Here is a 27123-nt window from a genome sequence, read left to right as displayed (position 1 = left end):
GATGTGACAGAGAATTTTGAAAACTTTTTGGATTTCGGGGTGAACTAAACAAGGCGTCAGTCTATTTTCGTAATAAACTCATATAAAAATATTTATTAGAAAATGTTATATGTGGGGGTATAAACCCCTATACCCTTACGGCTAGACTTGGGCCAGGAGACTTGGTCCATTACGAGACAAGTTCGAGGCTTGATCCGACGGCTCGAAGTTTCGCGCAAGGAAACAAGACGTGGAGATCAAGCAGGATTCTAGTCGGTTAAGATAGGAATTGATATCGAACTATCTATGACAATTGTAACCGACTAGGATTAGTTTCCAGATCTGTAACCCTGCCCTCCGGACTATATAAGGAGGGGCAAGGGACCCCCCTAGGACACATTATTCTCTCAATACAAATCAATACAATCAGACGCAGGACGTAGGTATTACGCCCACACGGCGGCCGAACCTAGATAAAAAGCTTGTCTGTGTTTTGCGTTACCATCGAGTTCGTAGCTTGCGCACCGTCTACCGATAAACTACTACCGTAGGTATACCCCAAGGTAGACTGTCGACTAGCTTTCGTCGACAATATATGTATATTTATATAAAATTATTTTTAAAGACAAATCTATTCATATGGTTTTCATATTTCTAAAGTCAACAACTTAAAAAATCAGTCATGATTTATATTTTTAATATTTGACCTAAATTTTGTTCAAAATGACTTTTTTCCTAAGCGAACACGGTGAGAGAGTATAAGAAAGATTGGGGATGAAAAATTTTTGGGTGTCACATCAAATGTGTCGGAAGGATGTCGGGAGGGGTTTTTAGAAACTAATAAAAAAATTACATAACTTGTCAGGAAACTCCAAGACAAATCTATTAAGCATAATTAACCTGTCATTAGCACATGTGGGTTACTGTAGCACTTAAGGCTAATCATAGACTAACTAGGCTTAAAAGATTCGTCTCGCGATTTTCAACCAAACTGTGTAATTAGTTTATTTTTTTATTTACATTTAATGTTTCATGTATGTGTCCAAAGATTCGATGGGATGGATGAAAAATTTTTGGGTGGGGAACTGAGCCTAAGTGCAGAAGTGGTAGAAGTGTATTCCTTCTTACATGACCTTGTTTAGATACACCCAAAAACCCAAAACTTTACAAGATTCCCCATCACATCGAATCTTACGACACATGCATGGAACATTAAATGTAGATAAAAAAGATAACTAATTGCACAGTTTACTTGTAAATCACGAGACGAATCTTTTAAGCCTAGTTGCTCCATGATTGGATAATATTAGTTAAATAAAAAACGAAAGTGCAACGGTGTCAAAATCCAAAAAAAATTTGGATCTAAACATACACAATGCATGGATTCATACTAGTTTATTTAATTAATTTATTTATAAAAGTATGGCCACAGGAAAGGTCTTGTCACGGCGCATGGGGTGGGTAGCTGCAAAGTGAAACCAGACATTTATGCGGCATGCCAAATTGCCAATAATTGGAGCCCTAAAAAATATTCGGAGCTACAGGAACAACAAGGAGCTAATCGATCACGAGACGGATGGACGACGCATGGCCGGATCGGAGACGACGACGTGTCAAATCGTCCCTTCTTCTCCATCAAAAGTTGCGTCCAGTCCAGCAGATTGATACGCGGCGCGCGGGCATCCGGATCACTGGTCCATTTCGCGCCGGCGCTAGCTTTTTTGCCCGGGGGCCGGCCGGAGACTGCCGGTCGGTCGATATGCGTCGGCGTCATGGCGAAACCTGGACCAGCCATGGCTGCTGCTGCTAGCTGATCTCTGGGCTCTGTTGGCATGGACGAGGTGTGCTGTGTGCACTGGATGGATGCTGATCGACTGACTGCATATTTGCATGAAAAGGGCATTTTTTTTAGATTGGATATATGGGTTTTTTTTTCTTTAAGGTGTGCAACCCTCCGTCACATATTATTTGTATTTTAGTAGCTCTGGACAGGGAAACTATTAAGAACGAGTAGAAAATTAAAGTGTGGTGCATACAAGACACAAGACGCAGAGTGATAAAGATGTCTCAGTAAAAACAAGATGTATATTGGAAAGCAAAAAATGACAAATCAATTGGGACAACCGTAGAAGACTAGAATGTATTTTATTATGGGATGGAGTGAGAATATTTTATTTTTCAGAGATAGGATTAATGTAATGGGTTATATATGCCTATGCAATTTGCCACGTGGGCCAAAGTAAGACACAACTCTAGCTAGGAGACACCATGTCTCGTAATAAAGATTTCTAGAGGATATTATTTAAATTGCCCATCTCTATTGGTAACCATCTATTTTTCAAGGATGGGCGGTTTAAGTGTCTGTCTCTAGAAAGAATTTTTCGGAGCATGAACGAGGCCACGAGTAGTACCTGAAATGCTCCATTAAGAGCAGCAAGGGCTCGGAAAGGTAAAATTATGTCATTAAGGCTTTGTTTTGGCGTATGCCTATGTGTGCCACGTTGCGGCTGCGGCTGCGCCAAACATGTGGCGACCAAATCATGCACTAGATAGCTTTTAGCCAGTGGCATGAAAAATGAACTAGCGCGCTATGGCTGCGCCGCAACACACTACGAGTTTAGCGCCACTGACTACATGGCGAGTTGTGGTAGCCAACCAAACATGACGAGTTGTGTTAGTCAACCAAACACGCCCTATGTGTGTGTTATCTTTGAGTTTGCTTCTTAATTTATGGCTTGGTTGGTGTTTTTAACTTAGAGATGCCATAGCATTTTTCTCCATTTTCTGAAGATCATTTTAGCCAAAAAATAGTGGTGAATCTTACTTCAATTAAGTGTGGTCGCTCAATTTGATTTCCTATAATCCCTAGCATGCCCTATGTATGTGTTATCTTTGAGTTTGCTTCTTAATTTATGGCTTGGTTGGTGTTTTTAACTTAGAGATGCCATAGCATTTTTCTCCATTTTCTGAAGATCATTTTAGCCAAAAATTAGTGGTGAATCTTACTTCAATTAAATGTGATCGCTCAACTTGATTTCCTATAATCCCTAGCATGTCCACCATGGATGGAGAGTAATTGGTTGGAGCTATACACATGTATGTCTCAAACCTATTGAGAAAACAAATTTGAATAAAGGGTGCAGAATAAGATTCAATTTTAAAAAATGTTTTAAATTTGAGTGATATGGAATGCATTCCTGGAGTCGGGCCTTTTGAGCACCTTCTAAAAAAATTCAGAAGTGGTACCTTTTATATCCAGTCTCGAAAAAATAGAGTATTTTATGGGCATTTACAAAGAAGGTTGTCCTACACACTTTTGTTCATCGATTTGACCTAACTTTAGAAAATGGGTTTATAGTATTGCGTGAGCTTGCAGGTGCTCTGCAACACCAGGGAACACCTGAATGAGGTGTGATTGGATTAGTAGATTTTTATGCAACACAAGATATAGGTCTTGTTTAGATGCGAAAAGATTTTGGATTCCGCTACCATAGCACTTTCGTTTGTTTGTGGCAAATATTGTCCAATTATGGACTAACTAGGATCAAAAGATCCATCTCGCGATTTACAGGTAAAATGTGCAATTAGTTTTTATTTTTGTCTATATTTAATGTTTCATACATGTGCCGAAAGATTCGATGTGACGGAGAATCTTGAAAACTTTTTGGTTTTCAGGATGAACTAAACAAGGCCATATTATATAGACGTGAGTAAATCTCAAGTCTTTCCGTGCTGTAGAGTTACCATCCTCCAAAATCATTAAAATAAACAATAATATGAATCATGGAGCACACTGCCATTCATGTGTCAAGGGGCAAGTTTTAAGTTCAGATAAGTACAATAATAATTTGTACAAGAAAAAAAAGGCACATTCCAAGGATTTAGACAGTGACACTATTCAGTAATCACATAGCCATCTGTTCCTCTTGCTTCTCTTATCCAGGGTTTGTTTCTTCAAAACTTATGTAGGTTGATCAAAAAGCTCAGAATTTAAGATTTATCTCTTTTTTTATAGAATAGATTTATCTTTATACAGTTTTCTAAAGGGTTTTTGGTGGTGGTGCACGGTTCGTTTTTCAATTTTTTTTGTGTGTGTCTGGAGTATCTAAGAAAAAAAACAAAAACTCTGAAAAAAGGTAATAAATGAAAATGGGAACAGGTAGTTAACCACAATTGGCGCTGTGTACTCCGATGGGACCTTTGCCTGCTAAAGCTCTTCGCAGAAGCCCCCACACTATCAATGACATGATGGCCCCACCACGTGCCGTGGCCCACAGATACATGGAGTAGATGGGAAAGGGCTGCGTGGGTTTTCGCACAGGTTCTGTAACGCCTAGTACTACTAGAGTACTTTCACCCACGTCATCTTCATTCATCTCTGTCCTCGTAAATTGAGCAGAGCTTTGCGTTTCCTTCTACTGGCTGGGAAGTGACAAGCGGCACACATTTGCAGTAGAGCCTGCCCAAAATATTGTATTTACATTTGTGTGTGTTTTGGACACTCAACACTAAAAACTTTTTATTCAACTTTATATTGGATAAAAATGCTTTTCTTTCTTTGTTTATAAAGTAGCGCTAGATGTCGTGAACTTTTAATCCTACATAGTAAGGTACAAAAACTAGGTAGTAGATCATACTCATGGTATGAATTGATGGGTTTTTTCTTTTAGATGTTTACACAATGCATAAGAGCATAGGGGTGCTGATGGGTTGTTAAGCGAGACGTTATGATGCTCTTAACCATGTTGTGGGTAGTCTTTATATGGGTATGGGGTACCATCGGACTAAAGCTAGGTGAAGAAAATAGTTGAGATTGAGAAGAAACTCTGGGATGGAAGATGATGGCTTTTTAGTGACTATACTAGCATGTTTGATATGCATGATTAGGGTGCATAGTACCAAATTCATATTTAAAAGCACTTTAGTTAGGAAATTAAAAGGATAAAAACAATGACATCAAGTCTATGTGTTCCATTCAACCACTCGCAAGATTCATGCGACCTCGGTCTCTTAGATTCTCACCCCTATGTATTTTGTGTCGACTGCTTATGTGGTTTTCCACCTTCTGAGTTTTTTTCTTCTTCATCCGCCCTATTTTAGTTATTATGCTTTCGTAACTACATTAATTTGCACCATGTGTGCGGTATGAGCAATTTTATCCAAAAACTATACTAATTTACAATCAAATATCAGTTTTGCTAGGTCAAAAATCACATCTCAAGAAAGGTAAAATGGATGAATAATCTCATCCTCGTATTTTTCTAGATTTATTCCAGGATTTAATGACGCTATGCTTTTAGTGATAGGCGACGTGTCCGTTGACAGCGAGGCGCCTGTGGTGATTTCGTCAATCTTGAAATTTGCTAGGCCTTGTTTAGTTCCCGAAGGAAAAAATTTCGCGACACTGTAGCATTTTTGTTTGTTTGTGTTAATTATTGTCTAACCATGGACTAACTAGGCTCAAAAGATTTGTCTCGTCAATTCCGACCAAACTGTGCAATTAGTTTTTTTCATCTATATTTAATACTCCATGCATGTGTCTAAAGATTCGATGTGACGGAGAATCTTGAAAAAATTTGGGTTTTTGGTTGAAAGTAAACAAAGCCCTAGTCTAACTCGGTTCTTCAGAGGTGCTCACAGAGGTAGGGTGTACGTGCGTGTGTTTATAGAGATGAATGTATGCTCGTGTATGTGAGCGTCTTCCATCTGCGTCTATAACTGGGTCTAAAAAAATCTTAACATAAATTTCTCTCTCTCAAAAGGTAGTTTAGTGTGTCGCTCACATGGAGAGTAGCTATCCACCTTTGAAAATTTGTAATTATTGTCGCTGGGCATGGATGCAAATAAAGAATGTGTGGATGGCCTAGTTTTGAGAAGGGTGCCTTTAAATAAGGCCCTCGGATTCTAGCGTCCCCCTCGGGGAGAGCAGCACAATCTCCTTCCGCAGTCTCGACTGGTAGCCCGTACGCTTCTTCTATAGCCTGCCCTGCACACCATTGTCATGGTCATCACTACTCACCAGAGCGTGTTCCTCTCAGTGTGCGTGACCATGAGAGAGACCCACACTTGACTGAACTCCATAGGAAAGAGCAACATTTTTCCAATCAATCAGATCAGGCCTTTGCGTGTTAGCTTCTCGTAATCCATCGTTTTCTGCTGTCATCAGTTGGGGATCAATCTTCTCAAACCACGCACTGGATTCCTTTCCGTCCCCTGATTTCCGATGCAGCATGCCAAGGATGATGGATGGCTCTATGATTTACTAGCTGACACCTGAGTGTGAGTGAGTGTGTGTGTGTGTGTGTGTGTGTTTCTGATCATTTCTTTGGTCTGATCATTTTGTTTGGCCTCTTGCTTCTCCCCTCTCCCTCCCTGTTCGTCTCTCTTTCGTGACCACCTGACGGTTTCATCATCCCAATCTCAGATCACTCGACCGATCCCACGAGCTGCGTGCTTGCTTTGCTGTCTGATTCTGATTCTTGTCCACCTCACTCGCTCGCTAGGATCGATTTCAATCAATCATCCAGTCGTATATCTTGCAACTCTACTCTGCTCAGATTGGATTAGGCTCGGCTCAAGTTGGAACAGAGGATCGGGTTGAATTTCTTGGCTGCAGCAATGCTGAAGAAAGCATCAGGAAGAGCTGCCGCCGCAATGGGCTGCGGTGGTGATCCCCCAGCACCCTCGTGTCCCACACCCAAGCTCACCGACGGCGGCACCGGCACCGGCACCGGCAGGCCGGCGTCTCGGCTTCTCTCCACGAGGTCGTTCCCGAGCCTCTTCACGGACTCCGCCGCCATGAGCGCCGCCTCCGTCTCCGTGGCCGAGCTGTCCAGGAACGCTCCCTGCTCCTCCGGCGGGAGAAACGGCAGCGCTCGGTCCGTTGGCATCGGCGGCAGCGCGGCCGCCGCGGGCCTGGCGGGCGTGCTGGTGGCCGAGGAGGAGGAGGAGGCAGAGCGGGGCTCCTGCAAGAACAACCGCAGGGTGCTCCTCGGGATGCGACTCAGGGTGCAGCTGCCGCCGCCGACCGGTAGGGGACCAGGCGGCGGCGGCGGAGGAGGAGGAGGGGACCTCCCGGGCTCGCCGATCGAGTTCGGCGTCAAGAACAGGGACGCCCAGCTCGCGCTGCTCTCCCCCGTGCAGCGGTCGCCGCTGTCGTCGGCGGCGGCCAGGCTGGCGCGGAGGAGCGAGGTGGAAGAGTTCGCCGGGGAGGACTACACCTGCGTCATCGCCCGCGGGCCTAACCCCAAGATGACGCACATCTTCGAGGACCGCGTCGTCGAGAGCCCCGCCGATGCCGGCGCCGGCGCCGGCGCCGGCGGCGGTGGTGGTGGTGGGGACGCCTGCTGCTTCCTCCCAAGCTCTTGCTCTGGGTGCAAGGATGCTGCTCTCTTGCTGCCAAGGTGAAAATTTCTCTCGTTTCTGATCATCTGCAGTCTGCACATCAGGTTTCCTTCTTGTTTGTGTGACTGATTTACTGAAACTGCTAAATATTCAGTATCCGTTTGTTTTGATTGCGCGGTTTAAATTTCGTTGCTCATTCAAATTTCATTCAAGCTGGGTGAATTTTGTAAGTTTTATATAGTCAGTATTTGAGATCATCATTGTTGGTAGCTTTCTTATGACTAGTGGTTTAGGTGCCTTGGACTAGTTCCATGATAAATTGTTAACTGTTAACTATTGTTCAGAGATAATGGAAATGCTTTTGAAGTAGGATACAAGATAAGATCATGGTCATATTCTATTGTCAACCTTCTTACTCTAACAGCGACGGCTTTGGCCGCGACCGCAATTGTTCATGGTCTGTCTATTGCCACTCACTCCAGCAACAACATCTCATTTTCATCTAGCCTGAAAGCAACATGATTCCTGCAAATAGTTTAAGCTCTAGCTTGGGAGCTCCACCTTGTAAAGTATTTGCAGCAGGTAGCCTGTAACTGACTGTGAGTGAGTGACACCAATTGATCCCAGACAACCTCAGGATGCAGAAAAAAAATGGATTGAATACCGGCCCATTTTTTTCTGTGGTCCATGAACCATGACATGACATTGATATACAGATTGTGGTCGTGGATCTGGGGTCCCCGATCTTTGTCGATCATTTGTTGCCGGCCCTGAATTTGTCTCTCGAACAGTGATGTTTTTTTTCTCCTCCTTGAATTCGGGATCCCTGGTGAGATTGAGATGGACCATAGGTATTGCCACCGCCGTTGTCTGCTAACTATTCAGTTTCTTGGACGCAATGGGTTCATAATTTTTGTTCCTTTGGACTTTCTTCAAGCATATTTTTTTATTTTTTATTTTGACAAGGACTCCAAGCATAATAGTTAGTCTTAGTACGGCACATACAAGGCAAATTTTGGAGGATAGCTATATGTAATCATGTCTGAATGGACCGATAGCCTGAAATGCTACTTAATTAAATCTCCCGCTATAGCTGCCGCTATAGCCTTTTGAGGTAGGATGCCGCTATTTGTGTTCATGTACAATTTAGCCGCTACATGAACCGCTAAATTGTACATAAACCGCTAAACACCTTAGCCCGCTATTTAAAACCTTTCACAATTCACACACACAGTCAGAGTTTTACATGATGTTGTTTCTTGGATTTATAACAAGTGTATTTGTATGTACATCTATTTCGTCTTGCAGAGGTGAGAAGGAACTCTGCAGCAACCACCAATGGAACGAAGGGCTGCTGTTTGGTGAAAGGGCTATCGGTTCACTGGACTCATCGGTGAAACTGAAGCCCTGACTGAATTCTCCGTCCTGGATTTTGGCAGAGCCTATATATGTTAAGTGATGAACCATCCTTCTCTCCTTGTTGAGAAATTTTGATCTGAAATGGATGTATGACCTGTGCTGGGACCAATGTTATCCGTGATTTGTCCCTGCGTCTTTTGGCTGTACTAGGAACTGATGACAAATGTTGAGCAGTTCAACTTTGTTGCAGTCAGATACTGTTGAGTTGGTATGCCCTTGTTTCATCTGTTATAAGGTTCAGTCTGAGGTTCATGTATTAATTGGAATTGCGCACAAAATCATCCGTGTTCATTGGGAGGAATTCATTCTTCGGTTTTGTTTTGTTTTTCTTTCGTGAAAAAAAGTTTTGTTTTGTTTTTTCTTTTCGGGAGATGGGGAACAACATCTTTTTGTAAGGCAGAAGCAGAATTCTGTGTGTCCACCAGGACCGACCCAGTAACTTTCGGAATTTCATGGGACTTGGAGGCCCAGTAGCATGTTAGGCGCTAATAATGGGCCGCGGTGTCTTTTTTTTTCTCTTTTAATTTCACAAAACGATGGGCCGGTAGTATCACTGGCCGAGGGGCCACCGATCCCATGATGAGCCCGACCTGCCACCATTTCCGGTCAGCGCTCCCCGCGTCCACACGAGCCGCGTGGGCAATAGGCAGCCCTTTTTTTTGTTTTTTTTTTAATTATTTTACACCGTTGGATCTTGTAATGTGTTGGGGCCTTAGGTTGCAAATAGGGGTTCTTGATCACCTCTAGACTAACTGTGGTTCAAGTTAGGATTTTGATTGTTTTTTCTTTACATAAATTTGTCTTCAAAAAGTTGACGGTTTGTGATACTCCACGTTCGAGTGCTTAATCATTCATCTGCAATTGTTGCTTTACATGAGTTCTACCTTTTCAAGTTCTTACTTGTGTTTTTCGATTTGTAGGTACGTATTAGTCTTTGTGGCACGGTCAACGAATTGTAACATGGTTAATAACTAGAGAAGGCATGGCTAAGGTTGTAGGGTTTAGGTCTTGTGATTTAAAGCTAGATCGGTATGTCACTTTCTATCCAAGTCAAAAGTTATCTCCACTTGACAATAGATCGGGACCACCGGTCCAAGTCGAAAGTTATCCACCTGATGATATATCGTGACCCCTCTTTCAATCGCAAACCATGTAAAATGTGGGAAAGGCCTAGAGGCTATCAACAGAGCTACCAATCAGGAGCTTGGCTCTTGCAAGGGTAACAAGGACTAGGAGGGAAGCGTGAGCTTCTCGATATCTCAAAAAAATAGCTGTCAATGGGAGTTTGCATTCTGTAACTCATTTACATTTATACACTTGCTTTCTAGGTTGTGTGCCTTTGCTAGTCTAGCTTGCTACGTTAGTTGATAGGATTGGAACCTAGGGTGCATAACTCTTTGCATTAGAGATAGCAGCACTTAGCAAAATCATAGTGCACATTTAGGTAAGTATTTTGCATATGTTTTGATAAGTAGGTTTTAGTTGGCTATTAGTTTTAATGTTGTCTAATTCACCCCCTCAAGGCATCATGGTATTTCGCATGCCACGTTGGGTCTAAGGGACAAACGAAAGGGTAATGGACCTAGATGTCACTCCCTCAAAAATCACTTTAAAATTTTAGGGATCCAAAAATGCTATTTGAGTGTTGATGGACCTAAATGTCACTTCCCCAAAAGTTAATGAATCTCTAATGCATTTTTCTTTTTTTTCGTACAAATGTAAAAAATGATGTTGCCAAAAATGAATACGGCATAGGTAATTGATAATGCATAGTAAAAGAAGGTTATACAAAACCATACATAGAAATGATAAGCAAAGTCTTCAAACATGCTTGACCTTCTCTTTGAACTAACAAACATGCTTTACTACCCATTAGAAATCATATGTAGAGGTCTACACACATGTAAACTAGTAGGTTAAAGTAAGACGAGGCTAAACAAAAATAATAATATTTTTGGAAATTCCTAACCAAAAGCAATAAATTTCTAAAATAGTATAATATCTTTGACATTTCCATTTTCTCCAAAACGTGGTAAAAACCTCAAAAACTAGATTTTAGCCATGTTTACCATCCATGGCATAATCAAAGAAGGAGACCACTAGGACGACAACTTTGTTAGGCATTGGTTATTCACGAAGATGAATATCATTTTTATTAGGTTTAACAAATTTTGTCAGGGTCTAGTGAGTATATTATTCTGATAATGTAGTTTTTCACACCTGTGTACCATAAAACCAATTTTGAATCGTATGCATGCCTAGATATTACTATGGCTATGACACCATGAGAACTGGATCATTCATGGTCATCATGTATCCCATAGATGATTAGTAGCATCATAGAAACCGAACCATGATCACCCATTCATTCCATAAACTAGTAGTGTTACGATCATCGGTGGCGCCACGATAGTTGGATCATACTCATAGAAGAACCCCATAGACTACTAGTGTTACTACCATCAACGATGCTATGATAGTTGGATTGTGGTCATGGATATATCATATAGACTAGGAACCATGACGCCGTTACAACTGGACTATGGTTATCTATGGATCCATATAGTATTGGCTTACGTTCAGTGGTGATGCCATGGCACTTAGATTGTGGTCATCACGTATTCCATAGATTATTGATGCCATGACAGCTGAATCACAATCATTGATGCACCTCTATATACCAGTAGCATCATGGCCATCGATGACGCTATGATAGCTAGATCATAGTCATCGATACATCGCATAGACTACTAAAATTATATTAATTGAGAACACCATAAAAGTTGGATCATCGATGAATCCAACAGACTAGTAGCATGATGGATGTCAGTGACGTCATGATAGTTGGATCATGATCATCGATGTTTACAGTCCTCATTGACGCCATGGCAACCCATGTTTATAGTCCTCATTGACGCCATGACAGCTGGATCATGGTCATCAACAACTAGATCACGTTCAGTGACTCATCCTGCTATAATTGCGATGATGTCATAGTAGCTGGATTTTTGTCGGGCGTAATTATTTTCCATTACAGTTGTATCATGGTCAAAGGCGTGTCCCATGTACCCCGTGACAGCTATATCACAGATCAAAGGCGCGTCCCTTGTGCCAAAGTTGGCACGACGAATATAAAATAATGTTACTGCAATAGTTATTACATACTACTAAAAATATAATATTCTTAGATTTAGTTTTTCTACATACATTTTGTTTACTATGTATGTAGACGCAATATATATCTAAGTACATAGGAAAATAATGTATCTAGAAAACCAAAATATTTTATAATTTAAAACGGAGGAAATAATAATAAACTAAAGGGGAAAATAAGGGGTGTACGGGCACCACTACGCATTAGTCTACAAGGTCAATGACAAGTGGACCTACGTAATTCATGGTCCCACTTGCAGTCCGTCATGGACTCATGGTGGTAAGATCTCGTTGGGAAAAAGAAAGAAAAAAGAAGTCCCTCATTCACCATGCCAGGTAATCTGGAGCCTGGAGCCTGGAGGGGAGAGGCATGATAAAAGGAGGCGGATGGGGGAGGCGAACGCAGACTGCAGCAGGGGAGGAGCGGGAGGAGAAAGGGGAGGAGAGGTTCAGGGGGTTGGGGAGATGCCGCCCACGAAGAAGATCACGAAGAAGATCAAGAAGGGGAAGAAGAAATCCAAGGATGGCAAGCTCAAGGTCGCCAGGGTGCGGGGCGCGCCGCCGGCGCTGCCGCCGGAGCTCCGCGCTCTCGACACCGAGTGGTGGTACACCTTCCTCAACAAGCAACAAACCGAGCTAGGTATGTATACACCTACCCCAATCTGCTCCGATTCTTCTCTTCCTCTGCCCCGCAGCAGAGGCGTTTTCTTGAACTCTCGTCGCGGGTTGCTGCATTCGACCAAATCTGCACAGGCGGCCGCTCCAGCTGGGCATTACGGCGGCCGCCGCGGGGCGTTTTCTTGAATTCTCGTCGCGGGTTGCTGCATTCGACCAAATCTGCACAGGCGGCCGCTCCAGCTGGGCATTACGGCGGCCGCCGCGCCTCTCTTGTTGATTCGGGCACGCCGCACGCCGCTTGCCCAGATGGGTGTGGGTTCGCGCTTTAGCGTTGTTCATTTCTGGGGACTACAGGCCCGTATGTGAATGTGCCAAGATTTGGGGGTAGGCAGCCTTGGTCTTGAGTCTTGACGAAAGGCTAAATCTTTTAGGCTGATTTTGTGCGGAATTATGAGCTTGCATTTTGCAATCACGCAATGTACTAATGATTCTGTTATGATGTGAAATGATCTTGGTCGAGCTGTGTGTGGTTAAATTTCAATTTTCTCTTTTGGGCAGAACATGTTGTGCCTACAGATGAGGGGGAAGCATTCAGGCACTTCTTCAGGACTTCAAGGAGTACTTTTGACTACATCTGCTCCATTGTTAGGGAAGATTTGATTTCAAGGCCACCGTCTGGGCTGATCAACATTGAGGGGAGGCTGCTCAGTGTGGAGAAGCAAGTGGCAATTGCCATGAGGAGGCTTGCGTCCGGAGATTCCCAGGTGTCAGTAGGGATTGCTTTTGGTGTGGGTCAGTCTACTGTTTCTCAAGTGACATGGAGGTTTATCGAGTCGATGGAAGATAGGGCTAGGCATCATCTGTCATGGCCAGACCAAGATAGGCTGGAGGAGATCAAAGCTGTGCTGGAGGAAGTTTATGGCCTACCGAATTGTTGTGGTGGTGTTGATGGCACCCACGTAACCATGACGCTTCCTGCTGTTGAGTCATCTGAAGATTGGTGTGATCATGCAAAGAACTACAGTATGTTCCTGCAAGGGGTTGTTGATGATCAGATGAGGTTTATTGATATTGTTACTGGTTGGCCTGGCAGCATGACATTCTCACGCCTGATGAAATACTCTGGGTTCTTCAAGCTCTGTGAAGCTGGGGAACGTCTGAATGGCTCTGTCAAAGTTTCAGCAGAGGGTGCAGAGATCAGGGAATACGTTGCTGGTGACTCATGTTATCCTCTCCTCCCATGGCTTATGACTCCATATGAAGGAAAAAATCTGTCTGCCCCATTGCAAAACTTTAATGTCCGCCAAAAAGCTGCAAGGCTGCTTGGAACAAATGCGTTGGCACGGCTGAAGGGATCCTGGAGGATCCTACACAAAGTCATGTGGAGGCCTGACAAGAACAAGCTGCCAAGTATAATTCTTGTTTGCTGTCTACTTCACAACATACTCATAGACTGCCATGATGAATTGCTTCCGAGTGTTGAACTTCCAGAACATCATGATACTGGCTATACTCGAGAAAACTGCGAGCAGGTGGATCCTAATGGCAAAGTAATGAGAGAAAGCATTACAGCACATCTCCAACACCTTGAAGCTTCCAAGTATCTCACCTACTGAGCTAAGTTAGCTTGCTGTATTGCTGGGATTGTGATGATGCATCATTAATCCTTTTTCCCTATGCAATTTCCCTTAGTTTCTGTTATTGTAGTGAGAGTGTGAGACTTTCTGATTGCAATTCAGTAAAGATTCTCTAGAAGTGGAATGGTTCATTACTATAGAATATAGGTGGCTGGAAAAGTACAAGGACTAACCCTCATGCTTGGGTTTATGTTCTTCAGGATAATGCCAGTCCTCATCATGTTGAGTGCCATGATGTTGCATAATGTAACAAAATTCATGAATGGTCTGGTACCTGGTATATTTTTTTCATGAATGTTTTTCCCTATTTATATGATGAGACCTTTTGTTGTTGGAGAGGGCCTGAACTTGATTTCATGAGTTCCATACCCTGATAAGTGTGCAATAGGCAGCTCTAGAGGTGTTATCAGATATAGAATGAATTATTTAGCCCGACAAAGATATATTAAATTGGTCTAGTAAAGATTGCATGATCTTGATTTAGTTATAAGAGATTTGGATGAGATCAATTGAATTTCTGTTTAATTTCATGATTAGCCTGATAAGCAAGTAGATAATAGAATTAACTGGATTGCGATGATGGAATCTGTTACAGGTACAATAATGATAGTTCTCTTATCTTATATTGTGCTCAATCATGATCTGTAATTTCTTTCAATAACAAAGATTGAATATTCTTTAATGCAGCTGTGTAAATGCTTCAAGCGATATTTAAGAGTTTTTTTTAATTAGCTTCAGAAAACTTTTTCGCAAATGAGTTTACTCCATAAAAATAATATGGGCTTCTGCGAGGTTGCTTTCTATAAGTTTTCTTTGTGAATCACTGTTTATCCTCTTTTGCTCTTTAAATCCTTTGAATGAATGTTCCATGAGTATTTCATCAGAATGTTGCTCAAACAGATGCTAATATCCAATGAAGTGAAACCGTTTATAATCTTTATTGCTCTCTTGCGAGTTTTCAAGCAAAAGCTAAGTATGCATTACTGATTTTACATTGCACTGCATTTTAATTTTCAAATGTTCCAACAATCTGCATCTCTAAATTCACTGCCAATCTCTTCCCAACAATGTTTTTAAAGCATTTGAATGCTGGTTGCTGGTGCATAGATAGAGAGAAAACAAGATAACATGTAAGGACTTACAGGCTGCAGGTGAAAATGGAAAAAGGTTTGGCCAGCTCTTCCGCTCCTCTGTTCTTTTGCTGTGTCAGGGCATGATCAAATCTGGCGTTGTAAATTTTTTGCTCACGTACCTTATCCTTACCCCAAAATGATTGAATGCGCACATTTGTTACTAAATGCATAGGTATGTTGCCTTGGGAAATCGGTGATGCGCTGATTCAGTAGGCTTTCTTATTATATGCTGTTCTTTTAGGTATTGGTACTTAGGAGCATTATTTTTTCTGTTGGCTGTTGATTCCAGTCAGATGAAATTGAAGTAAGCCCATTCCACTATATGTACTCACAGTTTTGCCTGATTTAGAGTGGTACTAGTCATCTCAGGCACATACGAGGTTGGTTACTTTTGTTTGTGGTGACTCTGAACGCATCCAATACTTTTCTGCAGGCCTACCTTAGCACAAATAGCAAGAGAATGCCATTCAACTAACAGTGATTTCTTAGGAACCAAAGGCAAGCAATAAAGTATAGCCTTATCGACTAACCATTAGACAACCTATCCTCCTGTTTTTAGTTGGTGGGAACTTTATGTGATCTGCTGAGAAAATGCCTTTTATACGTCGAAGTTTGAAAATAAAACTGCATTTGTGTATAGACTGATAATCCTGTATTTTTATTTTATCCAGTATCCACTGAAAATCAGCTCATCAATTTAGCATGGCATTTTTGTTCAGGGCAATAAAATGTTGAGATAGTCTCTACAATCCACATAATCAACTGGCAATGCCACATTTACCATGCTACAGTTCATTTTCTTATTCTGAAGATTGTTTATTGTTTACCATGGACACTGTTCTTACTTTTATTATTTATGTAGTGATAACTAGTTCCACGTAGCATTAAGTGACTGCTGCCATAAGGATATGTTTTCTGGACTTTATACCACAAGTTTGAGAACTGTAAATCCTTTGGGTAGACTGGCTTGTAGAATGCATGCCGCTGAAATTGTTGAGAATTGATTTTTGAATTTGATGAAATTGTGACGCATAAGAAACTCATACCGTACAAAAATGTGCCGAGAATCATGGTTAAGTACATGGTCAAGACTCAGGAAAGACCTAATTCCCACTGAAGTTGTATGAACGCTTAGAAGGCATAGAGCAACACACAGATGGGAGTAATCATTGTGGCCATTAAACTTGCTGCATTCTTTGAGTTTGTGGAGCTTTCCGTCATTGAGGCTCCATATCCTGCATCAAATAAAATGTTGTTGTCAGGTTTGTTCATATGAGCTTATCTGCCGAATCTGCCAATCATTCAGCAGTGTTTTTCTTTCACAGTAAATCAGCAAACAGTATTTTCAGCCATGGCTTTTCAGCAAACCAGGCCTATTAGTATACCGAGCAAGTTGAAATAAAAGAACCACTACATGCATCTAGCTGCACTGAAATGTCGTAATTTGTAAGCATTCAAACTATTGCAGGTAACCTTAGAAGTGCTGCTAAGTTTTATCATGTAGGGACATGTGGTACACGCTAAAAGGATTCTTTGCATGTCCATCTGAAGTCCTAAAGCAGCAGAAGAAGTCATCTATTTTGCAGCGCAACAAACCATATTTTTCTTTTAACCATTGCAGACGTATAAAAATTTGGTCTTCTGTTTTGTATTGGAATAGCCCAACTCCTGTTTGGTCAGAAGCATCTAAATGAGAACATATAGGTTTACCAATGACTTCACCTTTTGGGGAATCTGCTGTTGCCTCAACTTCTTCCCCCTCTGCTGTTGCTGCCTCATTGGAAGGTGTTGGTGCAGGTGCTCCTTGGACGCCTGAAATCAGGTAAGAATTTAAAGGGGCAAATAGAAATTGATAATGATTTGCATTTGATTGATGATGACATGACATGACATGCCTGTGCAGTGGCTGATCGGTGGTGCTTTGACCTTGCAGACTCCAGGGAGCTCCATCGCCCTCGTCTGGTTGATGGAGATGCCAAAGGACGTCGCGGTGCCATCCAGGACCATGCAGAGGCAGCGGGGGTCGGTCTGGACCACTCCGGCGAGCACCGAGCAGCAGGAGATCCCTGGTTCCGGCGCCTTGCTGGAGATGAAGTCCATGCACGGGGAGAGGGTCATCATCACGCTGGAGCAGCCATTGCCCTGCGCCGCAGCCCTGGAGAAAGCCAGCGCCACCAGCACCGGCAGCACCACCGCCAGACTGGTCGTCACCGAGGCGATCCCCATCGTTCGTGCAGCCATCACCGAGCTGCACGAAGCGATGTTGAAAACTTTGGATGGATCGGTGGCGAGGTTTGTATGGACGTTGAATGAGAAAGGAGGGAGATGCTGTAGCGATGCCGGATTGTTGGAATCCTACTATACCAGGAAGGTTGTCATGCTCTTCCAGGCGCCACACGGGTGGTTGGGGATCGATGGTGGTGAATCCTGGTGGCCTCTACTTGCAATGTCCTATTTATGGAAAGAGTTGCTTGCCTATTTATGCATGAATGCAAGGGTTTGGTTGCTCGAAGCTCGTCTCAAAGCTCCAGCCACTCATTCTTTGATTCATTCATGGTTGGTTGTCAGTTTCGCGTTGTAGGAGTATTTGTAATGGTGCTGCTGAGAAGATATATGTGTGTGATCATGAGGACTTGCTGAGCTTGTAGGCATATCAAGAGTTATTTTTCACACTTGCTGTACTTCAGTCTGATGTACATTCAGGTAGGTGTAGCTTCTTGAATGGTACACAAACATGTCAACATGTGTCTGTCTTCTTATACAAAGGAAGAAAGAACAATTCGTCGATAGTTTCATCACCTGTTTATAACTTCATATACATAAGGAAAAACAAACTTAAGACATGTGACTGAACTTAGAAAGCTCTACATGCGTTTAAGTTCAACTCAACTTAGAAAGCCATCAGGGACGACACAGGCCCACGAAGCCGGGAACTAATCCGTTTTTTTTTTCTTTCTTTCAAATTCTTCCATTTCAGTTAAAAAGTTAGGAGCGATGCGCGCGTGAACTGCAGCACGACACGGCCCACGGCCTTCTTTCTCCCGTCACGGCTAGCTGTTGCTTTGGAGTTTGGACCGCACTCCTGCTCCGGTCAACTTGGCCTGGCTGCCTTTACCACCACCAAGGCCTTGTTTAGTTCTAAATTTTTTTTATAAAAAGCCTTATTTAGTTTTAAATTTTTTTAGAATAGCTATAGTAGTATTTTCATTTGTTTTTAATAAATATTGTCTAATCATAAACTAACTATATTTAAAAGATTTATATCACAAATTATAGATATAAGTAGTTATTATTTTTATCTATATTAAAGCTCCATACATACTCCCTCCATTCCAAATTGTGAGTCATTCCAAGAATCTTAGAGAGTCAAAACATTTTCACGTTTGACCAAAATTATAGAGAAAAATACTAAAATTTGTAACGTAAAGTGAATATACTATGAAAATATAATTAAGAAATAATCTAATGATACTTAGTTAGTACCATAATAATTATTATTTTATAATATAAATTTGGTTAAACTTAGAAAAGTTTGACTCTCCAAGATTCTTGGAATGACTTACAATTTGGGATGGAGGGAGTACGCGTAAGATTTGATATGACGAAAAATCTAATTTTTTTTTATAAATTTTTTTAGGAACTAAACAAGGCCCAAGACCCAAAGCTGCCCATCTCCAGCCTGTCTCTAGAACCCCTTCCGTACGATTTAGAGAAGAAAGAAGAGAGAGAGGCCAGAGAGGGAGGCCCATGGTTGTCTCCTTCGACTCCAATGGGGGTGTCGGGGTGGTGGGGCGTAGGTGTGGGTGCGAGCGTGTGGGAGGAGGTACGGGCGTCATTGCTAAAAAAATACCTCATATTTCAGTGATTCAGTCGACTAATATCTAGAAAGCATGAATAAATATATCTATCAAAAATTAAACCACACGCTAAAGAAACATGACGTAGTTTCGGAAGATAATGGCGTGATCGGTTTGTGTAAGGGCCAGTATGACCCGTCTCTACGAGCCAGGCTTCCGATGGTTAGTCTGGTTGAGTTGAATTGGTGTTTGGTTACTCACACTAATGCACGAGATAAAATTAGGGAAATAACCATCATGACAGTAATTATTATATGCAACTAAGCCTATTCGCTGGAACTTATGAGCCGAATCTACCAGTCATTCAGCAATATTTTTCTTTCACAACAAAACAGCTTTATGTCATGACTTATCGGCCAAACGAACAAGGTTGCTTTTACAGTTCTTAGGGCCTGTTTAGATTGGGAACGAAAATTTTTTGGGTGTCACATCGGATGTGTCGGAAGGATGTCGGGACGGGTTTTTAGAAACTAATAAAAAAAAATTAAATAGATCGTCAGGAAACTGCAAGACAAATTAAGCATAATTAATCTGTCATTAGCATATGTGGGTTACAGTAGCACTTAAGGCTAATCATGGAGTAACTAGGCTTAAAAGATTCGTCTCACGATTCTTAACTAAACTGTGTAATTAGTTTATTTTTTTATCTACATTTAATGTTCCATGCATGTGTCCAAAGATTCGATGGGATGGATGAAAAAATTTTGGGTAGGAAACTAAACAGGGCCTTATTCATCTTCCTAATTGTTTCAAATACAGTAATATCAATTAATATATCCTAATCATACACTAGCAACTTCGTCATCTCTTGAATTACGCACATCATGAGGACATATTTTTGCATGAATGAGGACGAATGACATATTTTTGCATGAATGAGGACGAATGGATAGCAAAAGGCAAGCTTGTTGAGGAAGCCTGGAAGGGATGTGTGTTCGTGTGAACACGGTTGCTGGGCGTGGGTAGAGTTGAGCGGATCAAAAGGTCGGATGTGTCGGAAGGATATCGGGAGGGATTTTTAGAAACTAATAAAAAAATAAATTACATAGCTCGTCAGAAAATTGCAAGACAAATCTATTAAGCATAATTAATCTGTCATTAGCACATGTGGGTTACTGTAGCACTTAAGGCTAATCATGGAGTAACTAGGCTTAAAAGATTCGTCTCGCGATTTTTAACTAAATTGTGTAATTAGTTTATTTTTTATTTATATTTAATGTTCCATGCATGTGTCTAAAGATTCGATGGGATGGATAAAAAAATTTTAGGTGAGAAACTAAACAGGGCCTAAGTATGGCATAGTTCGATTCCAACCGTGCCCGTGCTGACTCAAAACACGTAGTAAGCTATGCTTGGATCGACCTCTTGGCCTGCCCGGCGCCACGACCCGGCCCGCTTTTAACAACAGGCACGGTGTTGACCCGGTATTAGAAAACTTATAGAACTTGAAGTATCAAAATGTGACTTAGGCCTTGTTTACTTACACCTAAAATTCAAAAACTTTTAAAGATTCCCTGTCCTTGTTTACTTCTAAAAAATTTTGCAAAATAGGAATAGTAGCACTTTCGTTTGTATTTGACAAATATTGTTCAATCATGAACTAACTAGGCTTAAAAGATTTGTCTCGTCAATTCCGACCCAACTGTGTATTTGACAAATATTGTTCATTCATGAACTAACTAGGCTTAAAAGCCCTGTTTAGATTAGAGATGAAAATTTTTTGGGTGTCACATCGGATGTGTCGGAAGGATGTCGGGAGGGATTTTTAGAAACTAATAAAAAAACAAATTACATAGCTCATCTGGAAACTACAAGACAAATCTATTAAGTATAATTAATCTATCATTAGCACATGTGAGTTACTGTAGCACTTAAGGCTAATAATCATGGAGTAACTAGGCTTAAAAGATTCGTCTCACGTTTTTTAATCAAACTGTGTAATTAGTTTATTTTTTTATGTACTTTAATGTTCCATGCATGTGTCCAAAGATTCGATGGGATGGACGAAAAAATTTTGGGTGGGGAACTATAGGCCGTTCGCAAAAACTTTTGGTTCGGACACTGTAGTACTTTCGTTTTTATTTGACAAACATTGTCCAATTATGAAGTAACTGGACACAAAAGATTCATATCGTGGTTTACAAGCAAACTCTATAATTAGTTTTTATTTTCATCTATATTTAATGCTCCATATATATGTCATAAGATTCGATGTGACGGATAATCTTGAAAAATTTTGGATTTTTGGGTGAACTGAACAAGGCCTAGACAGGGCTTAAACAAGGCCTTCGATATCTGTGCGGCATTATTGTGCCTACCCGCGTCAGTTGTCATTTCCGAGGAGCGATTGCAGAAGCGTGTGATTCTTCTCCAAGCAAACAGCACTTTAAATTTTTTCCTAAAAGAAAAAATGGTAAGGAAAACAAAAACTTCAAACCAGGCAAATCGAAATGGCAGAGGCCTTGTTTAGCCAAAAATAAAAAAAAATTCAAAATTTCTTATCACATCAAATCTTGTGGTACATAGAGCATTCAATATATTGTCTGATCAACCATAATTTTTCTGCCAACCAGCAGTGTTTTTCTCTCACAATAGCCTACTTAATTCATAATTGGATAATAATTATTAAATAAAAACGAAAGTGCTACAGTATCTCAAAACAAAAAATTTTGAGAACTGAACGAAACCTAATGGGCACATGTATCGTTTTCCACCTTCACTGATCGTTCTTGGGAATCTAGACTAGACATTCCTGATAAATTTTACAAATTTTTTTCAGATTTCCTGTCACATCAAATCTTGTGGCACATGTATGAAGCATTAAATATAGATTAAAAATAACTAATTATACAGTTTATATATAATTGCGAGACAAACCTTTTGAGCATAGTCTATGATTAGACAATATTTATCAAATACAAACAAAAGTGCTATAGTGTTCATTTTGCAAAAAAATTTCAACTAAACGAGGCCTTACATTCTTCCCGGTATGGATGGAGTAATACGCAAAAAAAAATGGTGGATAGAGTTCTTGAAGCCAATAGGAGTACTCTAAAGTATTTGAGTGCTTAGGTATAGGGCTAATAGGACATTTTGCCAAAAAAAAAAACCAAAGACCAATGGACCCAGCTTTATAGAAAGCATTTAAGTTGGCTTGGGAAACCAGCTTACAATACCAGTTCAAAACAGTACTCAAAGCACACTCCGCATAGAAAACGAAAGTTTAGTAAAAACAGCTATTTAAGGGTTCAGCAACGTAAAACACCTGACACATTCTTACAAATGATCTAAACTGAACTTTCTACACCGCTAATCTTGGGCGTTTTGCTCCAAAAGTCTTGAAATCTTTTCCACTGTCTTCATAATCCAACCTTTCTTCTTCTCCCTTAGAAGAATACTCCATTTCTGCATAAAGATTATAGACCGGTGTACCACAATATTAGGATTGGGTATGACTCTATAGTTGAAAACATAGTTATTGTGAATCACCATAAACTCCAGCAAATACAAGAAAAAACAATTATTGTTATTCTACTTCGATGACACGCTACTATTTACGTTTTACAATCAGTGACACATATATTAGCTGCAATTTTGGGAACCTTGATTTTAGTGGGCCCTATGCGAGCTACTGTAAACATGCATAAATATGGGTTTGTTCTTTCCCGTTCCATGTCCTTTCTTTGAGATCCCTTAATATAATGGATCAGCTCACTGATATTTTGTTGCTGCAGTGTAGGGGACATTATGTTCCTCAGTGTTAACTGGGTGCTAAAATTCCTTCTCGATATAAACTCATGTACCCATGCGAGAAATGGAATGGACACAAACAATTCCAAAATATTTTGCAAAATGTGAATAGTACCAATTTCGTTTGTATTTGACAAATATTGTCCAATCATGGACTAACTAGGCTCAAAAGATTCGTCTTGTCAATTTCGACCAAACTGTGTAATTAGTTTTTATTTTCATTTATATTTAATATTTCATGCATACGTCTAAAGATTCGATGTGACGGAGAATCTGAAAAATTTTGCAAAATTTTTTGGGAACTAAACAAGGCCAGTGAGAAAGAAGTATTGCATCACCGTGGAGGAGGAAGAGGAGGGATTGGAGTGTTGATTGAGCTTATCATTGATGGTGTGTGTTTGTAGCCTAGAATGTTAGCTCCATGCATCTATGGCCCCTAAATGAGAGCCCCTACTTAGGGTTTCAGTTTTCCCTACTTTTGAGCCCTCAAATTCAACTATAAACACCAACAATAGCTTCTATATCCCAGCCCTCAAATTCGTGGAACCCACTAGTCATTGGGTTCAATGTTTTCATCTACTTCTCCCTCAAGCCTTGGGTTCACCAAAATACTCATTTCTCCACCCTTTTGCTCAGATCTCTACATTCCTCTCTTTCAACCTCATGTGGAGCTATTGGTGCCGCGTGACGCTAATCAAGCACACGTGGGGCCCGATTTGGTGGATAGCGGCATGGTGTGAGGCACATTAGTCAGACGGCACCGAGGATCATGAGGCGCTTGGGCAAACTCGTTTTGATGGATGGTGGAGGACCGAGATAGCTCGGTTGGCTCGCTCGCCAGGTGTGTCAGTGGCCGGGCGTGAGTTTGGTTCTCTGAATCGACACTCGCGTGCCTCACCTTGGGGTTTTTTCCCGACTCACATGGAGCTACAATAGAATTGTGATGTGCCCATTGTCTATGGAACCTATTGATTTTGGCGATCTTAAGAAGGACGCGATCTTCTGATCTGTATGTAGTTGTAGGTCTAGTTTTGCACGCATAGTGTGAGTGTGATCGTTTAGATCCGAAAAGTTTTTAGATTTCGATATTGTAGCACTTTCATTTGTATTTGACAATTATTGTCCAACCATAAACTAACTAGGTTTAAAGGATTCCTCCCGCGATATCCAACCTAACTGTATAATTAGTTATTTTTTAATCTATATTTAGTGTTCTATACATGTGTCGTAAGATTCGATGTGACGGGAAATCTTGAAAACTAGGCCTCAACGACGATTGACTTTGATTTAACGGGTTCCCAATCATGCGTCGCTGATCAATGACTTCAACGCCCATGTTCCCAAAAAAATAACTTAACACCCAAGGCCTTGTTTAGTTCATCCCAAAAATAAAAAAACTTTTCAAGATTTTTTATCATATCGAATCTTGCGGCGTATGCATGGAGTATTAAATATAGATGGAAACAAAAACTAATTGCGCAGTTTGTCTGTAAATCGCGAGACGAATCTTTTAAGTCTAGTTACTCTACGATTGAACAATATTTATTAAATAAAGAAAATCTAAAAACTTTTTGGATCTAAACAAGGCCCAAGTACGGCACGGGGAGAGTTTCTAGGATTGAGGCCTGAGGGGAGTTGATTGGAGGGCATCATCGTCCCTAATTGGAGGACTTGAGTATATATGGGCCCTATTAGAGTTATATTTTTGCCTAAACCCTTAAATTTTGGTTTAGAGGTCTGGGTGGGACTCGCTCTTAACAGTGTGACATTGCCATGTCCATTTGGTCCATTTTATAGTCCACGCTGCTTGGGGTTCCCGTGCAGAAACTAGAAACTAGAAAACCTCAAACCATCAGTGGTCTTGACAGATAGACCTTAGTGGTTGTCAAATGGCGTAGTATTGTCGATGTGTTTTTGCAGTAGATAACTTTGATGCATTTACGATCGATCCTTTCATAGTTTGTTATTATATTTTGTTCCACACCATGGAGAGTTTTCTTTTGTTTGCTAACTAATGGAGTGTGACTATTTTGCACCGTGTGGAAAACATATGGTTGACTAGGTAGAACAAAAGAAAAACCAAGACATGCATAAACCTGATTATTACTGTTACTGATCAAAACAATAATTATGAATACACAACTCTCTGTACACAGCGCATGACCTGGATAAAAACACTCCAGCAACAATTAAAAGACACCAAATTAAAACAAAGATGCAATGGATACATCCATATACAAGAGTACGTCAGACGAGAAGCACATCCAGAAATAATTAATCAAGCATGGAGTAGCGCGACTGCTACCGAGAGCACGACGACGGCGACGGGGAAAACCGACGTGGCCTTGCCGCCGGTGGTGCTCCCGCCGGAGGATTCCGCGGTCTGCTGCGTCGCCTTCATCCCGCCAGTTCCAGCTGCTGCGTGCATCAAGGGTACAAGGAGCGCCACACACGTACACGTCAGCTATTATAGCTCCCCTAACACATCTGCTACAATTTATACATTTTATATACGTATCCACCTCACACTCATATATATACTACTATTAATCCTTATATAACAAATAATGTACAATTCACTCGTACGTATCTGTTGCATCTACTTTTTTTTTTTGTCGAAAGGACTTATTAATTTTTTTTTAGAAAGGAAAAAACATCTACTGTACAATTTTTGTACAAGTACGACTCAGCACTGCAACAGTTAGATATATACGACGTACCAGCGGGAGCAGCTGGCACAGACGCCGCCGCTGGGCTCGCCGGAGTCGTTGTGGATGGTGTGGTGGTGGCCGGCGACGACGACGACGACGGCACGGGTACCCCGACGGCTGCAAGGAAGACAACGTCGCTGGCCGTTGAATCAACCGTGGCAATGGCAAAGAGAGATCAATAATCGCACTGAGCAAAGGCGGCGGCGGTGGTATACGTACACTTGCACTCGCTGGGCGGCGGCGTCTCGACGCTGCATGCGCCGGGGAGCTCGAGCGCGCGCGTGCTGTTGACGGTGACGCCGAGCGAGGCGGCGCCGCCGCCGAGCACCGTGCACAGGCACCGCGGGCTGGACGCCACCACGCCGGACAGCGCGGAGCAGCACGACGCGCTGGGCTTGGACGACGACGACGTGCTCGACATGTAGCTCAGGCACGGGTACAGGCTCACTATCTCCGTCAAGCAGCTGCCCGACGACGACGACGACGACGATGGCGCCGGCGCCGACGACGACTGTGCCGCGCCGGGGCCGGCCAGGAGGAGGAGGAGCGCGGCCAGGAGGACGACGACGGCCAGCGCCAAGCTGCTGCTGCTGCTTGCTCGCGACGACGACGCCATTGCGGGAACTCGAACTCTTTTTTTTTTGTGGGATCCTGTGATCCGGTCACCTGTGCACGTGTGTGTTGTTTCTTGTTTGTTTGTGCTTTGAGCTGCTGCTTTGGCTGTGGATTCTGCTGGCTGGCTGGCTTTTCGTGTGGTATATATAGGGGTGCATGGTGGTAGATTCGCGGCTTGGGATCGGTGAACTACTCTTTCCTACTAACAGCGCTCTCATCGATGATCTGGATGTTGTTAATTAATTAAGCGACATGATCCAAATTCAGAGGTGATATGTTTTTTTTTTAAAGATCCGGCAGTGCCGGCATTGATTAATAAGGAGAAGTGAACAACAAAGTTTTGCATGCGCGAGTTGCGCTACCCCACACTGCCTAGGCCTTGCAGGGGTTTTTACATGACTTACTACTCGCTAAAGGTTGACTCGACCCTAGGATGCCTCAAGGCTTTACATCCTGCGAGCGACCACTGCAGCGTTGTTTCCTTTATCTCCGATACAATCATCTGGGGTGTCTTTGTGCCTCCTCTGAAAATCTTATCATTTCTCCAATTCCAGATACTCTAGAGGGTTAAGATTAACAAGGTTTGGCATTTCTTTTCATTGCTTCTGAAAGCTTGACTGTACCAATCCTCAAGTTCTAGTTCATGGCCTCCTACCCCAGCTGTTTGGGTTGAGTGTGCTGCAAGCGCTCCATGAGGCTACTGAATGCCAGATCATCCGCGAGCACGGGCATTCGAAGAACAGGTGTTGCGCCGTTTCCAAGCTGCGTTGACAGAGTGCACAGAAATAATTATTTTCCCACCCGCGTAGCTGAAGCCGCGCCGCCGTCCATAGTCTGTTATGGAGAAGCAACCAGATAAAAAATTTACACTTCGGAGGTGCCCAGACCTTCCAGATCAGTGTTGGAA

The 27123-nt window shown here is 41.9% G+C and overlaps 4 protein-coding genes across 5 annotated transcripts; 2 read left to right on the top strand and 2 right to left on the bottom strand.

Moving 5' to 3' along the window:
* LOC8081182 (protein lingerer) lies at nt 5876-9020 on the top strand. Its single transcript, XM_002461482.2, has 2 exons — nt 5876-7382; nt 8632-9020. The coding sequence occupies exons 1-2, from the start codon at nt 6598-6600 to the stop codon at nt 8732-8734; spliced, it is 888 nt and encodes a 295-aa protein (XP_002461527.1). The 5' UTR covers nt 5876-6597; the 3' UTR covers nt 8735-9020.
* On the top strand, nt 12235-14480 carry LOC8060719 (protein ANTAGONIST OF LIKE HETEROCHROMATIN PROTEIN 1). Its single transcript, XM_002461481.2, has 2 exons — nt 12235-12535; nt 13072-14480. The coding sequence occupies exons 1-2, from the start codon at nt 12283-12285 to the stop codon at nt 14127-14129; spliced, it is 1311 nt and encodes a 436-aa protein (XP_002461526.1). The 5' UTR covers nt 12235-12282; the 3' UTR covers nt 14130-14480.
* On the bottom strand, nt 16251-17685 carry LOC8060718 (non-specific lipid-transfer protein-like protein At2g13820). The gene is made up of 3 exons (XM_002459360.2): nt 17179-17685; nt 17006-17095; nt 16251-16518 (listed from the first exon to the last, which is right to left on the bottom strand). The coding sequence occupies exons 1-3, from the start codon at nt 17522-17524 to the stop codon at nt 16415-16417; spliced, it is 540 nt and encodes a 179-aa protein (XP_002459405.2). The 5' UTR covers nt 17525-17685; the 3' UTR covers nt 16251-16414.
* On the bottom strand, nt 24961-26319 carry LOC8060717 (non-specific lipid transfer protein GPI-anchored 2). Of its 2 annotated transcripts, none has more exons than XM_002459359.2 (3): nt 25821-26319; nt 25611-25718; nt 24961-25308 (listed from the first exon to the last, which is right to left on the bottom strand). In XM_002459359.2, exons 1-3 carry the CDS (start codon nt 26215-26217, stop codon nt 25169-25171), a joined length of 645 nt encoding a protein of 214 aa, XP_002459404.1. In that variant the 5' UTR covers nt 26218-26319; the 3' UTR covers nt 24961-25168. The 2 variants fall into 2 exon arrangements, with proteins under 2 accessions (XP_002459404.1, XP_021310448.1); XM_021454773.1 differs by having other exon boundaries at nt 24961-25305.

This window comes from Sorghum bicolor, chromosome 2 (assembly GCF_000003195.3).
Source record: "Sorghum bicolor cultivar BTx623 chromosome 2, Sorghum_bicolor_NCBIv3, whole genome shotgun sequence".
Taxonomy (NCBI): domain Eukaryota; kingdom Viridiplantae; phylum Streptophyta; class Magnoliopsida; order Poales; family Poaceae; genus Sorghum; species Sorghum bicolor.
The sequence above is the reverse complement of the archived record's forward strand: the minus strand, read 5'-3'. Positions and strand labels throughout refer to the sequence as shown.

Bases quoted from the DNA above. Each gene is read 5' to 3' on its own strand.
- LOC8060719 (XM_002461481.2), top strand. From the start codon at position 12,283: ATGGGGGAGGCGAACGCAGACTGCAGCAGGGGAGGAGCGGGAGGAGAA. The intron at 12,536-13,071 runs GTATGTATACAC...TCTTTTGGGCAG, and splicing joins CAAGCAACAAACCGAGCTAG to AACATGTTGTGCCTACAGAT.
- LOC8060718 (XM_002459360.2), bottom strand. From the start codon at position 17,524: ATGGCTGCACGAACGATGGGGATCGCCTCGGTGACGACCAGTCTGGCG. The intron at 17,096-17,178 runs GCATGTCATGTC...ACCTGATTTCAG, and splicing joins ACCGATCAGCCACTGCACAG to GCGTCCAAGGAGCACCTGCA. The intron at 16,519-17,005 runs GTGAAGTCATTG...TATTTGATGCAG, and splicing joins AACAGCAGATTCCCCAAAAG to GATATGGAGCCTCAATGACG.
- LOC8081182 (XM_002461482.2), top strand. From the start codon at position 6,598: ATGCTGAAGAAAGCATCAGGAAGAGCTGCCGCCGCAATGGGCTGCGGT. The intron at 7,383-8,631 runs GTGAAAATTTCT...TTCGTCTTGCAG, and splicing joins GCTGCTCTCTTGCTGCCAAG to AGGTGAGAAGGAACTCTGCA.
- LOC8060717 (XM_002459359.2), bottom strand. From the start codon at position 26,217: ATGGCGTCGTCGTCGCGAGCAAGCAGCAGCAGCAGCTTGGCGCTGGCC. The intron at 25,719-25,820 runs GTACGTATACCA...TCTTCCTTGCAG, and splicing joins GCCGCCCAGCGAGTGCAAGT to CCGTCGGGGTACCCGTGCCG. The intron at 25,309-25,610 runs GTACGTCGTATA...TGATGCACGCAG, and splicing joins TGTGCCAGCTGCTCCCGCTG to CAGCTGGAACTGGCGGGATG.